The sequence below is a fragment of the Tiliqua scincoides genome, chromosome 2, assembly GCF_035046505.1.
Source record: "Tiliqua scincoides isolate rTilSci1 chromosome 2, rTilSci1.hap2, whole genome shotgun sequence".
Taxonomy (NCBI): domain Eukaryota; kingdom Metazoa; phylum Chordata; class Lepidosauria; order Squamata; family Scincidae; genus Tiliqua; species Tiliqua scincoides.
The window spans coordinates 125,589,113-125,605,829 of record NC_089822.1 but is presented as its reverse complement, the minus strand read 5'-3'; the positions used below and the strand labels follow the sequence as shown (position 1 = coordinate 125,605,829).

The 16,717-nt window shown below is 45.4% G+C and overlaps 1 protein-coding gene across 1 annotated transcript in view; it reads right to left on the bottom strand.

The window, feature by feature from the left end:
- KIF5A (kinesin family member 5A) overlaps positions 1-16,717 on the bottom strand; it is a 60,046-nt gene that overhangs the window by 17,438 nt on the left and 25,891 nt on the right. Inside the window, exons 3-14 of the mRNA XM_066613877.1 lie at positions 7,567-7,654; positions 7,344-7,417; positions 7,078-7,182; positions 6,542-6,590; positions 6,107-6,162; positions 5,469-5,556; positions 5,109-5,233; positions 4,190-4,294; positions 3,696-3,844; positions 3,096-3,244; positions 1,312-1,487; positions 1,023-1,091 (exon numbers count right to left, since the gene is read on the bottom strand). Of these exons, the coding sequence (XP_066469974.1) occupies positions 1,023-1,091; positions 1,312-1,487; positions 3,096-3,244; positions 3,696-3,844; positions 4,190-4,294; positions 5,109-5,233; positions 5,469-5,556; positions 6,107-6,162; positions 6,542-6,590; positions 7,078-7,182; positions 7,344-7,417; positions 7,567-7,654 (1,233 nt within the window). The remainder of the gene's footprint in view (positions 1-1,022; positions 1,092-1,311; positions 1,488-3,095; positions 3,245-3,695; positions 3,845-4,189; positions 4,295-5,108; positions 5,234-5,468; positions 5,557-6,106; positions 6,163-6,541; positions 6,591-7,077; positions 7,183-7,343; positions 7,418-7,566; positions 7,655-16,717) is intronic.

Sequence of the window (16,717 nt, the reverse complement as noted above, 5' to 3'; positions counted from 1 at the left end):
CTGCAGCAGAAGCATTCAGGTGCTGCCTTTGAATTTTTTTTTTTTTTTAGAAGAATCTTAACTGAGAAAAAGCATCAAGCTCATTAGGAGACAAGCTAAGAAATGTGCCTAAGGGCATACATTAACGTCTTGGCCATTATCTTACCAAGGCCTACCTGAGATACAGAATGTAGCTCACATTACATTCAGGCTACAATTGTATGCAATTTTACCTAATAGGACTAGAAAATCCTATTCAACACAGTACAACATACTTCTGAGTAAACATGCATAGACTAACATGGTTTTGTACAGGTTATATTTATCTGGGATATTTTTAATGCTATTTTTGACTTTGTATACATTTGTCTGAGAACTACTGCAACTCACTCCAAAAGTCTGGGATGAAATGAACTAGACTTTTAAACAAAGACTAATATGTTTCAAAGTAGAAATAAACAGCAGAATGGTGGCAGGACTGGAAGGAAAAGAAAAACATGGTAAGGAAGAAATGTAAAGTTAATATGCCACTATACCATTGGACGTGAGTCAGAACAGAGATAAAGGGGTGTTAAAAATACAGTAAAGGGAGAGAAAGATGACTCAAGAGGATCTGTGGAAATCACTGCCACAGGATGTGATGGCAGCTATTAGCTTTGATGCCTTTTAAAGAGGATTAAGACAAATTCCCAGATGATAGGTACATGCCTGATCTCGTCTGATCTTGGAAGCTAAGCAGGGTCAGGCCTGGTTAGTACTCGGATGGGAGACTGCCTGGGAATACCGGGTGCTGTAGGCTTATACCATAGTCTTTCGAGACTGAAGGTTGCCAACCAATAGCTAAACAAAACCTCCAAGTTCAGGATGCCAGTCTTTGCCTTGCTGGGGAACCTCCTGGAAGAAGCTGGCTGGCACTGTGACCAAATCGACCTTTGGACTGATCCAGCGGGGCTCTTCTTACATTCTTACACGCATGTGTGCATGTGTAAATACACCCTCATAACCCACATATGTATGTGCACAGGGATGCACACACTGCTCACCTCTTCCTGGTCCAGCATCTGCTGCTTAAGCTTCTCCATCAGTTGACTCTGCTGGTTGATCTCATCATCCTGGATGGAAAAGAACCAGTTCAGTGCTATTTGCTTTATCAGCAGAGCAAGGGTACAAACATAGAAGTCCAGCATTACCTGCAAAGGCTAGCCGGCCCAAAGGAGACTGGGGATGGGGTATCATGCATCAAGGTAAGACAGGAAGGGGTGGAGACTGAAACTCAAGACAGAGGAAAAAGTGGGGGTGGGGTCGGCATATGGTCAGGGCTGGGCATCTGACCTTGTCATCAAGTTGCTTGTAGAGCTTGCGTATCTCCTCCTCATACTTGTGCCGCTCCTCATCTGAGATCCGGATCACAATGGAAGAGTTGTTGTCATTAATGGGTGTCTCATCACAGGTGTCGGGCACCACCTTCTCCTCATCACTCAGCTGCTCTGTTTCTGGGACATTCTCACCTGGAAGGATGCAAACAGCGGAAAAAGAATAGTGTAAGGCAGAGGTTTTCATACTAGGGCATTGCGACACCTCAGTCAGAGGACCTCTGGCCATTGAAGGAGCAGGGAGGGGGGAATGTAGTGACACGATCCTCAGGATCATGCTGCTGCCAGGGGTGCAAGGGGGTTTCTTTCACCTACCAGAAGGAGCAACAGCCCCCCAGGGATGCAGGGAGCTCTGTGGAAGCCTATGCAAGGCTCCTCAAGCCTCAGAGAATGAAAAAATGCCGACAACCCACTTTTGGTTTCACAATCGCAAACCAGAAGTGGGTCGAGGAGCTGCTGCTCCTTCTGGTAAGTAAAAGAAAGCCCTTTGCGCCCCTGGCAGCGGCATGATCCTGGGGATCACGTCGCTATATTCCCCCCTCTCCTGCAACAACTTACTGGAGCTCCCAAAGAGAATTTGGGAACCGCAAGTGTAACAGTAATGCTTTTCTAGAAGCCCTTAGCAGCTGCCCTTTTCTATCAATGTCAACTACCTGGGGTCTTAATTCTCCCTCAGTTTCAACTGCCAAAGCCAAAAGGAGATTCAGTAATTATGCACCGTTTTTCAAATCCCAGTTCAACTTCTAGATCCTTCACTGATTTTCTGGGATGATTGTCACTTCCATCTGTTCCATTATGTCCAGCTCAGCCATCTTTGCACGCGCATCCTATGTAATCTTCAGAGTTATCATGACCCTCAAAGCCTCCCAAGGAGTATTACCTCATCATTTCTTCTCCAGTGACAGAGCAGTCACTGGCAACATGGCAAGTCGTACTCCTATGCCCTATCCTACAACCTTCGGGCTCTTCCAGTGGGATCTGGTTTCAGAGAAATGGGTGCATTTTTTCAGTGTTTCCACTTCCTGTAGCTCAAGCCCATAAAAATCCAAAAAGCTGGCTGAAATCAGAGCAATCTACACAGCTGGTAATATTTGTCTTTTCCCTGGAACGTTCCCTCCTGCTGGATACAGGAGCACCAACCAGGAACATGGGAAGCAACTGTCTATGCTTTTCCTCTTGGATTTTGCTCTTTTGGGATTCTTGGATCATATCATCACTGGCTATTTAGTGCCTTGTCGTACCACTGGTAATCCACACTGAATCTGATGAGTTTGTATTGTGACAAGCACCCACCTGGCACCTGACCAGTATTGTCTTTAGAAGCAGAGGTGAGCAGGAGTTAACACGTTCTCATGCTTCATGAAGTTGCATGTGATTTAAGATGACGAACACGTTGGTATTCACAATTCTTGCCATTAACCCAGTATGCGTTATTTTCTCCCTCTTTTGATCTGTGTAATTGTTGCACAGTCAAAATGAAAGGCTGGACAAGGTGCAATTCTAATTGGAATTTTTGTATCAAAAAAAGAAGGAGACTGGAAAAATGGGAAAATTTCATGAGAAGCAAGTCCACTTGTCCCAGAGGACACTTCCACCCCCCCCCCCAAAACTACATGTGGACTCAAATGGAATTGCAACCATTACCACCTCCTCTTCATTTTGGAAAGAAGATACTGTTGCTAAAAGGAGCGTACCCAACTGTGAGTCAAACACAGTCTCCCTTCTCTGCAGACTCCGACTTACCATTGCGCCAGCGCCCTAGCTCAGCCTCCAGTTTGGCAATTGTCTCCTTCAAGACCTTGTTCTTTTCCTTTTCCTTTTCAAACTTCTTCTTCCACTGCTCAGCAGTCAACTCCAAATTGACTGAAGCTGTATTCTTGATTGTCTTGGCCCTATGGCAGAGAAGGGTTAAGTGGAAGATCATTGTCACAAAGTCCTCAGTGCGGACTTGGATTGAACATTCCATCCCATTCACCCCATCGTCTGCATCAGTGGACAGAGATGCCCAGCTATAGTCTATTCATTGTCTATTGCCTTCTCATGGGTGAAGGGGCGAGGACCCAATTCCAAACACAGATGGTCTCAATTACAGTAATGTGCTATTAGCAGAAATCAACTAGCCCAGCAAGTCCTACAGTGACCGAGGCCCTTTGACTAAAAGAGGGAAGATGAATGAAAGTGGGAACTTCTTCAGATGACCAGGGTGGTGTGGGGTGATTCCATAAAAAAGCTCTTATTTTATGCTATAGCATTTATAACTTTTCATCAACAATTCAAGAAGACCTGAATTTGGAACAGATAGCTGTCTTTTTGGGCAGAGATGGGATGGGGCAGAATGGTTACCTCTGTCCAAACATGAGAGTAGATTTGGTCTCTGCATCATTATAGCTGGAAGGTGAGCAGCAAATGAACATGGTTGTGCGACAATTTCCACCAAGGGAGTCCTGCAGGATGCGGGTCATCTTGCTGTCCCGGTAGGGCACATAACCCTTCTGTATAAGACACAAAGTGTGGACACATTTGGTTCATTCCCACCCTGGCAAAACTCGCCACCAGAAGTGCAAATGTACTCTACAGTTTCCTGCTAGAAGGGAAAAGTCCTGTCTATCCAGTTCCTAGCAACAAGCAAAATCACTTTGGGCTTCATTCATCAAGTGGGACATGGAGGAGAGCCTGCATGAGTCAGAGGAGAAGAATTCATGGGACTCGGTGCCAACACTAGGGTCTCTCAAGTCAAGTCCTGTCCTGGGAGCCCCATGACAATCTGTGCACATACACACACACCACAGAGCACCCAGAGTCCACGGAGTGCTCATTACCCAGAGGATATCACTCACCGTGCCCTCAGCCAGAGCTGAGATGACATTACCAAGTGCCGACAGGGACTTGTTGATATTCTTGGCCTCATCCAAGACTGCACCCTCAGCTCCTGTCTTGCTGACCTGACAAAAGAAGGAGTAGGTGTTTTTTTTATAGAGCCCTGGAAGGAGGAAAAAGTTAATTCTTCTTCTCAATAAACTGTTTAGGTTGAGAGAGAACAAATGCAGACTCTCATAAACACTCCAACCTAATACATTGTGCATTTTTGTTATTACACTGATTGTAAGCTGCTTAAGGATCCTGGCTAAAAAGTGGAGTATAAAATAAATAAAACTTGGTGCTAACTGCACAGTTCTTCCCAAGGTGGTACAACCTGAACTGCTGCCTGATGCCAGTTTGGGTATACCACCTCACCGCTAACCACTCCCCATACTCTTACTGTGCTCCCCTCAGGCTGCCTTGAACCCTGGAAGTATGTAACTTCTGGAAACCAGAAGCAGAACTCTGCTTCAGGAAGCAAAATCTGCTTTGCGCCCATTTCAAAACAAAACAACTCATTCTTGCATTGAAGGAAGGAGGTAGTAATGGCTGAAAGGAGGCAGCAACAGCAGACTCAGGGGGGCAGCCCTGGTTCTTCCTTGCTGCACCTCAAAAAGGAGAACACATACACGACTCATGGCATCTCACTAAGCTAGATCTCAGCCGTAGGCCCTGGCAACTCTGGCTAAGTTTGGAGGTCCCTGACAAGCAAGATAGGAGGACATATTTCAGCGAGCGCTTGCTTCCTAGTAAGCATTGCTTAATTAGGGCATTGCTGGGATCACGACAGGTTTCTGATACAGGGGACCTTTCTATGGATGGTCCTTTAAGGCAGGCAAGCATTTATGACTCTGCCTTGGCCGCCGGCATCCCAGATCCAACTCAAGCCTCCAGCACCTTCTCACTGCCAGCCAGATCCACCAGATAAAGCTTCCCACTCAGTTTCTGCTCCGTCTCCATGTTCTCTTGCTTGATGTTGATGAGGAAGATGCTGTGGCTGCGGGAGCTGTGCTCATTCATGTCTGCAAGGGTACAAAGGTGAGAAAAACGGCATATGAACCAAGCCTGCTTCCCGGACAGAGATTTGCTACACCAAAAATGCCAGGCCTGCGTAAACAGGGGGTGTCAAGCAACTGTCAACCGACAATATAGGAAAACTCAGTTTCATTAGGCCTGGTGGTCACACGTCATGCAGGCCTAGTACAGAACCTCTCCCATTAGCCACCTTTGCAGCATGTTTTCATCCTCATAACTCACTGGTGACAGCCACGTGGCGGTTGGACTTTCCCTCATCGATGACATCCAGGATTTCTTCAGGGCTAGAGACAAAGCGCTCAGTGCAGCCCTGAAGGGAAGGAAAAAAGGTGTTGCCATGGTATACGGTGGTGCTGACCTCACACTGTCCTCTATGATCATCCTATGCAGCCTTACACTGCTCAGCCTTACACTTGGGGCAACCTCTCTGGCTTTCTCCCCCTCGCCACAGGCAGTTTCCACAACGAGGGATTTCATTCAGGATGGTTGTGGGGACAGTCTCCCTGCTCTAGCATTTTAGACCATGGTTAGTATGAAGCTTTACAAATGTGCTGTTCATTTTTAATGCACTGCTTTGGTTACTACTGTATTTAAACTTGACTATAACCAAGGCATTTAAGGCTGCAATCCTAACCACACTTTCCTGAGTAAGCCCCACTGAACAAAATAGGACTTACTTCTGAGTAGACCTAGTTAGGATTGTGCCCCAAGTCTTGCTTGAAACACCCCATACCCACACACTTAAAAAAAAAAAGAAGCATTCCTTAAGCAGCATTCCTTAAATAGACTGCTGGCCAAACCCACTACTTCCTATTCTGGTTAGGGGTCTTCCCTGCACCACATGCGCTTAGAAAACTCACCTTCACAAATGGAACACGGTTCTTGTCCTCATGAACCGAAAGATTGGTCTTGGTCACTGTGAGCAAGGATAGGAAATGAGCTCTAACAAACCCCAGTTGATCCAAGAAAATTCATTTCACTTGCATCCTCCCACTGCCAGAATCCTCCCCAAGGTCACTAATCAACCCCTTCTCTGTTCCTAGCTTGTAATGCTCTAGATCAGTGCTACTCAAAGTGGTGGTCCACGGACTAGGGTTTGTCTGCGAGCCATTGGCTGCCGGTTCATGGTGAATTACCAGGAAAGAAGCAATAACACAGCAGATACAGTACTGGTGCCTGGCACACTGGAAGAAAAAATGACCAGTCTGCCACATCAGAGAGATTGAGAAGCACTGGCCTAGACCACTGTCCATATTACCCCACTCCATATCTTCAACTGCCTTGAAGATACTCACCATCTAGCAGATCACGGATTTTGTCCAAGTAGATTTCAAAGTAGGAAACCTGTGGGGCAGGGGGAATTGTGGAGTGAATAGGACAGGAAGAGCACAGGTGGTTCTCATATCTCCCTAAATCATAGTCCTTGTTGACAACCACCTTTTTGGAAGCCCAAGTCCTCACTGAGAACAAAAAAAATAATCCACTCGAAACCAGCAGCTCAATCCTAACTAAATTCCCACGTGGTGATGCTGCATCCCACAGGAGGGGGGATTTCAGCTGCTGGAGGTCATCTTGGGATATGGAGACATTTGTCCCCTTGCCCCAGGGTAAGACCCAGCAGCTGCAATGGGTCAACTCAGACCTGCACCAGTGATATCTCAGAACTTCTCAGTGCAAACTGTGCAAAAGGGACACAGTCCACCCTATTACAGGCATGGGATTATATAAATGCTTAATTGTATTAGGGTGAAAATTGTATTAGGAACCCACATTCCTTCATTCTCTATGCCCACTGTAAAAGCTGGCCCCACCGTTCCTTAAGGCCTCTGACCTTAATGTGAAATTCCAGGTTCTCATCCATGGAGTAGATGTGATTGAAGATATCCTGGGCAATGCGTGGGATGATACCCATGAGCTGGGGGTCATGCAGCTTACCCTGGAGGAACAAAGTGTCAGTGATAAGCCTCAGAGGAACCCCCCTCAAACCCTTCTCCAGCTAAGCTTTGGCCTTTAAGAGATAAGTCCCATTAGCAGTGCAAAACCAGCCAATGATTCCCAGCTGTGGCCCAGCTTGTTTTGATACCACAAACACCTCACCTCCATGGTGTGAGTCTTCCCAGAGGATGTCTGCCCATAGGCAAAGATGGTGCCATTGTACCCAGCCAGCACATCTGAAAGGGAAAAGCAGATGACTGAGAAATAGATTCCGCCATTTCCATGTCATACCCTTACCCCACTGCCCTGTCCCCCCTGCTTTGTTTTATAGGCCAGTCCCATTATCAGCTTTAGAGGACATGATTTTACCAATTCCCCAACTGACCTTTGACAATCTGCATGGCACAGGCATGATACACTTGCTCTTGGGTAGTGTTGGGTGGAAAGACACGGTCAAAAACATAAGGCTTGCCCTGGAAGGAAAGAACAGAACAGAGGGATCAAAGAAGCACTCAGAGATTTATGGGAAATACCATTGTTAGCCTCACAACACCACTACTACACATCTTCCGTCTCCTACTGGCATAAACTGTCCAAATTTGTCCCCAAGAGATCCGTTTCCTCAGCATAGCAGGAAGAAGGACTCAGTAGCAAAAGCGTTCTTGTCCCTTGGCTTTGGAGAATTACCACTGCTACGTTCTACCGCTATGATGGACTTTCGATACTGCTGTGGGAAACCACTCTGTTCTTTCCCAGAATTCCCTTCTGTGCCAACCTTCACTTCTCCTTCCTTAGCCTGTACCCCTATCAGCTCACAGACTTCTTACAGGCTCCTTCTGTGGTTCCCAACCTTTAGGAGCCCATGGAACACTGAGGCAAAAATTGGAATAATTGTGGACCACATGCAACCTCCCCCATCCTCTCCACACAAAAATGACAATTAAATTTGGCAGTCTGTGGAGGCGCGCATGGTGTGAAGAAGTGACAGAAGTGTGGTGGAAGTGATAGAAGGCCACCTTTTTTTCTGAGACCTCACAGACCACTTTTCAGAGTATTACAGACTACGTGCTGGGAACCATTGTTCTAACTACTTGATGTATAACACTTCCCTTTCCCAAACAAATGTATTTCCAGGCCCTTTGTTTGATAGATTTAGGTTCTAGGGTCATTTTATATGCTAAAACAGCACTAGGTTGAGTCTAGTTAAACTGTTTGCATTAGGTGAGTAAGAAAACCAATATGGCATACTAGAGTATTTGTTTTTTAAACATTGTTGCCCTGCCTTCCCACTTGTGACAGATACTTGTGACAGCTCACATCATCATAAAAGAACAATAAATGTAACGAAATCCCAACAACACAATCTAAAACAGAAGAGAAAATCAAAAGGAATACAACAGCAGGATTAACCAGGGAGAAGCCCACCTTATGGTCAACCCACCTCTGTCCAAAGGCTTACAGCACAATCTTATGCTTGTCTACCCAGAAGTAAGTTCCATTTTCTTTGCTGGGGCTTCCTTTCAAGAAAGTGAGCATAGGTTTGCAACCCAGGTGAATAGGTATGCCTTACATATGTGTCTAAAAGCTATCAGGGAAAAACACAAATTTTCCTTTTGGGAGAGATCATTCTAGATGGTTTTTGGAGAAAAGGTGGGATATACATGATCTTAACAACAACTCTGCCTTTTAAAAAATGATATTTTCAGGCAGCAAAGTTGTACACTCAATACCACATTCCATCTTTATGTGAAACAGAAGTGTAGGCAGCCCAGGAACTGTGAAAAAAGTCAGTTTAACAGTGCAATCCTTGGCACGTCTTCTCAGAAGTAAACTCTACAGAATAATGGCATGAAGTTCCAAGTAAGTGTGTACAATATTGCAGCCTAAGAAGGTGACAGAAGCAAACTCTCTCTGCTCACACATTCCAAAGGGAAACACCATCAATGTAGGCCAGGGGTGCCCAAACCCTGGCCCTGGGGCCACTTGCGGCCCTTGAGGACTCTCAATGCGGCCCTCAGGGAGCCCCCAGCCTCCAAGGAACCTCTGGCCCTCCATAGTCTTGCTGGAGCCCATGCTGGCCTGATGCAACTGCTCTCAGCTCTCAGCCAACTGTTCAACCTCTTGCATGAACTGTGGGAGGAGGGCTCCCTCCACTGCTTGCTGTTTCACATCTATGATACAGCAGTGGCACCAAAGGAAAGGCACCAAAGGAAAGGCCTTTTATAGGCCTTGAGCTATTGCAAGACCTTCATTCATTCATATAAGTTCCTTCTCTAAAATATTCATTTATGTAAATTTATTCAAATTTGAAATGTAAATGAATTCTTTTTTCCCCGGCCCTCCTGACACAGTGTCAGAGAGATGATGTGGCCCTCCTGCCATAAAGTTTGGTCACCCCTGATGTAGGCCATGCAGACAAGGGCATAAGAAAATGTGCTTTCAAAAAACCATGAAAGGAAAGCACAGCCAATCCAATACCAATGGAGCACAAAGCAGTGTGATCCACCAGTCAGAAGGGGGAAGTAATGAGCAATGTCAACAGGATTGAATTAAAATAATGATAGCAGACTTTGCACCTACAAAGAAAAAAGAAGCCATTTAAGTGATGTTGCTTTCAACTGAATACAGTAATAAAAGTTGGCATTTTAACATAGCATTTTTGAAAGTTCAAAGCACTTCACATACATTATCTTGGTCATGTCTACATAGGTCAGAGTTGTTGTATGTTGCAAATGGAGAGTTGATGCTGAGAGATCAGTTGCTCTCTTAAGAGCTTCTCAAACTGGTCTCTAGTTGTGGTTTGCGACTAAAACTACGGAACATGTAGAGTGGCTGCAGATGTGGCAGTCATTTTCCATACAATCCACTGAATCATATCATGGTAACACTGATTATTAATACTGTTATTACTAATTATAATAAATTGATATTAATTAATAATAATACATAATATTAATACTGTTGTTATTAAGAATAATACTGATTATTATTTTTTAACAACTGAGCAAACTGGCACCTTTGTGGCCACATCAAAAGCCCCTTTAGTAGCTAAACAGCCATTAATGACACCAAGTAGGTAAATGATAGAAGTGAGATTTGAACCAGAGACTTTCTAGTTCACAGCTCAGCCTCAAACCTAGTTCTCCCTGAAGTGAGAATCCTATATTTGCCACTTCAGACTGCCTATGCGGATGGAATGTTCCTCCCCTTAAAAGATTCCTGCACATAGAAAACTGGTGTATTAGAAAAGAGGCTAGTGTAGAATCCTTCTCCTTGAAATACTCATTTTCTATTTACAGGGATTTTGTGTGTGGAGAAGTCTAAACTGCAGGCTGGTGTTACAACCTAGACACAGGCTTACCACTTCTTTGAGAACGCTTAGGAATTGTGGGTGGAATCCTAATCAACTTTCCAGCACAGAGGTAAGGGCAATGCAGCTCTGAGCTAAGAGAACAAACATTCCCTTACCTAGAAGAGGCCTCCATGATTACTACCCAACTGCAGGATGCAGCATATACCCCATTGGCACAGTTATTTCAGTGCAAGAAAGTTGGTTAGGATTTAGGCCTGTGTGACACTAGCTCTCTACAAAGTGCATTATGTGCGTGCAACATCTTTTTTTTTTTTTTAAGGTCTTATTTTTACAATGTTCTCCAGACATTTTGTATATGCAGACCCATATTTACCAGGAGGAGGTTCAAGCTGGGGGAAATCATGCAATGATATCCCAGAGCTCTCCTCTACTATTCCGAGTAATGGTAGCTGTCATTTGTTAGATTCCATGGTTCTCACAACTGACAAGGTCTTAGAATAAATGGCCCTTTGGGTCTGCAGATCTTGCCAAGTCCATCAGAGACAAGCAAGGGGTCCAGGAGAGGCAGTCCAGACAACAAGGGAGGTCAAAGGATTGAATTTCTGCACAAGCCACAGAGATGATTCTATGAACAGGGAGCTGTCCAAGTGCTGGATTCATTTCATGTCAATTTGGTGGTGCTCTCGGAGCCTCTTTGCTGTTTCTCTTTCCTGTAGCTCCAATATGGCAAGAGGTGAACATAAAAGTTGCTAGAGACACATGCTGCTTCTTAAATTGAAAACACTGCAGTGTTATGTCCCAGCATTTTTGTGCACTGTGGTATGTTCCCATATTTGTCCTTCTCCTGTGAAGATTCTTGCACATCACAGACAATTCGACTAGCCCTTTAGCAACTATCATGGGTTGATCTACAGCAGGATTACTTGTACTTAAAACATCCCTTGGCAGGTGCACATACAGCAATTTTTTCAAACCCCAAGCGGCTGAATTGATACTGAACTAGAGAGGTAGGAAACATAGATTGACCTGAACAGAGCTGAACGCAAGTGTTCAACGGTTTGGCTTTTTACTTAAAGCTGGTTTGCAGAGTCTTTGACTGCTCAGTTAGCCACATTTTCGGCACAGACACTGCTGCACTTGTGGTCAAGCAGGTCACCTGAGCAGTTCACCTTGGGCACAGACTGTGCTCTAACCTGTCATCACTCAACTGACAGGAGGCTGAAAACTCACCATTCTCTGCACATTTAGCATAATGGTTCACATAGCTCTCCTGCACCTGCCTTCTTCCCTGATCACATTTCCAGGACACAGGAGCTCCGGTTAATTACACCTCCATGTCCTATTTCTGAGGAAGAGGCTTTAAATAAACATGAGAGAGGGAAGGGGAGGGGTAGAAAAATGGGAAACAGCGCTCTAGTGATTTTCCTTTTCATGTACCATACCGTCATCTTGAGACATCCCTTGGCTGCAGCTTCAAACTGAGGCCACCTCCAATCTGGAGACAGAGCAAATTCCCTTCTCACTGACTAGCCTGGGGGTGGCTGTGCAATATTTACAGCCTATGGAGTCTGCTACAGATTTCATTTCATAGCCTCGTTAAAGAAGTTAGGGTGGGGGAAGGGGAGAAAATTAATGCCTTAATTATGTAGCATGTCTGGACGCTGTCACCAATCACACCCTGTGGCAGAGTGCCCATTGCATTTCAGATTTGCTTTTCCCCACCAGAAAGACTGATGGCTTTCCCCTCTTAAAGCTGAAAGCCAATGGTCACAAAAAATGGGAGCTCAATACTAACAGGCAAACTGCAAAATTATCTTGCAAGCCCTTAGATATTTTTTTTTCTGTTAAATGTCATTATTCTCCTATTTTAAAAATACGAAGTACATCCACTCAGTAAAACCTCAACCTGGAGATCAAAATAAGCACAAAGACCGGAGCATACACTCCATGCCAAAGAATGAAAGTCCTTCGCGTGGAACTGTTGATGTTATTGCCCAATAAATTTGTCCCTACAAAATGTTATTGCAAAATAAATTTGTCCCTACAGAGATGGTTCTATGAACAGGGAACTGTCCAAGTATCTGCAAAATAATTATCCTGAACTAGTTCTTTGTTCAGTCCATTCATTTCAATGAGGTAGTGCCCTGGATCATGGACAATGTCTAAACTACTAGTCCATTCCATTTCTGCTTAGTGTAATGTTGGGTGTTGCATGTGGCTGTGAATCACTGTTCAATTGTTCCATGCATGAAAGATGGCTTCTAGTCTGAGGCCTCCTCTCCCACCCCACCCAACATTTTATTTTTCTTTCTTTAAGCTTGACTTTCATATTTAGTCTGAAGTGAGGATCTGAATTTCTAATACCCAGTAACCAATCTCCAGCATCAGCCAGTTCTGAATGCTTTGGAGGACACACACAATTGTGTAAGGTACTAATAGAAAACTTTGTCATCTGTCAATCATCTTCAACTTTTGGGAGCAGAATGTTTGAGACACTTGACAACAGAAAGTAAATCCCAATAATTTGAATTAATAGCAACCATAGAGAACACTCCTGAGGGCTCAGAGAGCTGGTGCTACTGCTCAGCGCCGGCACTGGGTGTCATAAATGTGCCATAAAGCACATTTGTGGCACTTGGGGAGGAGGGAGTGCCAGAGCTGGGCCAGCATCAGTAGGTGCTGAGTTTCACTGCTGCTCAGCTGGCTGGCCCGTGCTCCTCCAGCATAAGAACATAAGAACAGCCCACTGGATCAGGCCATAGGCCCATCTAGTCCAGCTTCCTGTATCTCACAGCGGCCCACCAAATGCCCCAGGGAGCACCCCAGATAACAAGAGACCTCATCCTGGTGCCCTCCCCTGCATCTGGCATTCTGACATAACCCATTTCTAAAATCAGGAGGTTGCGCATACACATCATGGCTTGTACCCCATAATGGATTTTTCCTCCAGAAACTTATCCAATCCCCTTTTAAAGGCGTCCAGGCCAGATGCCGTCACCACATCCTGTGGCAAGGAGTTCCACAGACCAACCACACGCTGAGTAAAGAAATATTTTCTTTTGTCTGTCCTAACCCTCCCAACACTCAATTTTAGTGGATGTCCCCTGGCTCTGGTGTTATGTGAGAGTGTAAAGAGCATCTCTCTATCCACTTTATCCTTCCCATGCATAATTTTGTATGTCTCAATCATGTCCCCCCTCAGGCGCCTCTTTTCTAGGCTGAAGAGGCCTAAACGCCATAGCCTTTCCTCATAAGGAAGCTGCCCCAGCCCAGTAATCATCTTAGTCGCTCTCTTTTGCACCTTTTCCATTTCTACTATGTCTTTTTTGAGATGTGGCGATACTCCAGGCGTGGCCTTACCATCGACTTGTACAATGGCATTATAATATTAGCAGTTTTGTTCTCAATACCTTTTCTAATGATCCCAAGCATAGACTTGGCCTTCTTTACTGCCGCCGCACATTGGGTCGACACTTTCATCGACTTTTCCACCACCACTACAAGATCTCTCTCCTGATCTGTCACAGACAGCTCAGAATCCATTAGCCTATATGTGAAGTTTTGATTTTTTGCCCCAATGTGCATGACTTTACACTTACTTACATTGAAACGCATCTGTCATTTTGCTGCCTATTCTGCCAGTTTGGAGAGATCCTTCTGGAGCTCCTCACAATCGCTTCTGGTCTTCACCACTCAGAAAAGTTTGGTGTCGTCTGCAAACTTTGCCACCTCACTGCTCAACCCTGTCTCTAGGTCATTTATGAAGAGGTTGAAAAGCACCGGTCCCAGGACAGATCCTTGGGGCACACTGCTTTTCACCTCTCTCCATTGTGAAAATTGCCCATTGACACCCACTCTCTGTTTCCTGATCTTCAACCAGGTCTCAATCCAGGAGAGGACCTGTCCTCTAATTCCCTGACTGTGGAGTTTTTTCAGTAGCCTTTGGTGAGGGACCATGTCGAACACCTTCTGAAAGTCCAGATATATAATGTCCACAGGTTCTCCCGCATCCACATGCCTGTTGACCTTTTCAGAGAATTCTAAAAGGCCTGTGAGGCAAGACTTACCCTTACAGAAGCCATGCTGATTCTCCCTCAGCAAGGCCTGGTCATCTATGTGTTCTGAGATTCCATCTTTGATGAGGCATTGCACCATCTTACCCAGTATAGATGTTAGGCTGACTGGCCTATCGTTTCCTGGGTCCCCCCTCTTTCCCTTTGTAAAGATTGGTATGACATTTGCTATCCTCCAATCCTCTGGCACCGTGGCCGTTTTGAGGGACAAGTTGCATATTTTAGTCAAGAGATCAGCAACTTCATTCTTTAATTGCTTAATAACTCTTGGGTGGATGCCATCCGGGCCTGGTGACTTATTGATCTTTAATTTATCAATGAGATCTGAAACATCTTCTCTTTCAATCTCTATCTGACTTAATTCCTTGGTCAGGAGGAGCTGTTCGGGCAGCGGTATTTGCCCGAGGTCTTCTGCTGTGAAGACAGATGCAAAGAACTCATTTAATTTCTCTGCCATCCCTGAGTCTCCTTTTATCTCCCCTTTCCCTCCCTCACCATCCAGAGGGCCAACCACTTCTCAGGCGGGTTTCCTGCTTCTAACATATTTGAAGAAGCTTTTATTATTCCCCTTAATGTTGCTGGCCATGCATTCCTCATAGTCTCACTTGGCCCCCCATATCACCTTCTTACATTTCTTTTGCCATAGTTTATGTTCCTTTTTATTCTCTTCATTAGGGCAAGACTTCCATTTACAGAAGGAAGCTTCCTTGCCCTTTACAGCCTCTCTAACTTGGCTGGTTAGCCATGCGGGCACCCTCCTCGACTTAGTCGAGTCCTTCTTCCTTTGCGGTATACACTTCTGCTGGGCCTCTATTACTGTTGTTTTAAGCAGCCTCCATGTACTCTTTTTACAGAGAGATTGGACTCTTTTTACCTTCCCTTTCAACCTCCTTCTAACCAGCCTCCTCTTTTGAGGGAAGTCTGCTCATCAGAAGTCAAGGGTTTTTGTGAGAGATTTGCCCGGTATTCTTCCCCCGACGTGCATGTCAAAACAGATCGCAGCATGATCACTGTTCCCCAACGGCTCCGTAACATTGACATCTCTAACCAGGTCCTGAGTACTGCACAATATTAAATCCAGAATCACCTGTCCTCTGGTGGGCTCCATGACTAGCTGCTCTAAGGCACAGTCATTTAACATGTCAAGGAATCCGGTCTCCTTTTCGTGACCAGAACACAAATTGACCCAGTCTATATGAGGATAATTGAAGTCCCCCATGATTACAACCCTGTCCCTCCTTGTCACCTCCTGATCTGTTTCCTCATTTCAAGGTCCCCTTCCTGTTTCTGGTCTGGAGGACGATAGTATGCCCCCAGTATTACATTGCTCCTCAGGCCTGGTAATTTAACCCACAGAGATTCTATGGTGGAGTCAGACCCGCCTTCAATCTCTACTGGAATCTATCCCTTCCTTAACATAAAGGGCCACCCCACCTCCAACACGCACCTCCCTGTCCCTCCTGTAGAGTTTATAGCCTGGGATTGCGGTATCCCACTGATTTTCTGCATTCCACCAGGTTTCCGTTATGCCCACTATGTCAATGTTTTCTCTTGCCACCAGACATTCCAGTTCTCCCATCTTTGCTTGGAGACTTTGGGCATTTGCATAAAAGCATTTGTACATGGAATGCCCCCGGATGGGTTGCTTATTTGCTCCTTTATCCCTGAATCCTCTCATTGTGCCAAACCATCTATCATATCCCATCACGCTTCCATTCCCAATTTCTTCTCCTACTCTGCCTTTACCTTGTTGTTCTCTAACCTCCCCATCCTCGTCCCATAGGGATGAAGAGTTCCGAACTGGATGCCCCTCGGCTCCTGTCGGCCTTCCCCCAGGGATCAGTTTAAAAGCTGCTTGCCACCTTTTTAATGTTATGCGCCAACAGTCTGGTTCCATTCTAGTTCAAGTGAAGCCCGTCCCTCTTGTACAGGTCCTGCTTGTTCCAAAACTCTCCCCAGTGCCTAATGAATCTAAACCCCTCCTCCCTACACCACTGTCCCATCCACGCATTGAGACCCCTGATCTCCGCCTGCCTAGCTGGCCCTGCGCATGGAACAGGTAGCACTTCTGAGAATGCTACCTTTGAGGTCCTGGCTTTCAGCTTCCTACCTAATAGCCTAAATTTGGCCTCCAGGACCTCCTGGCTAAA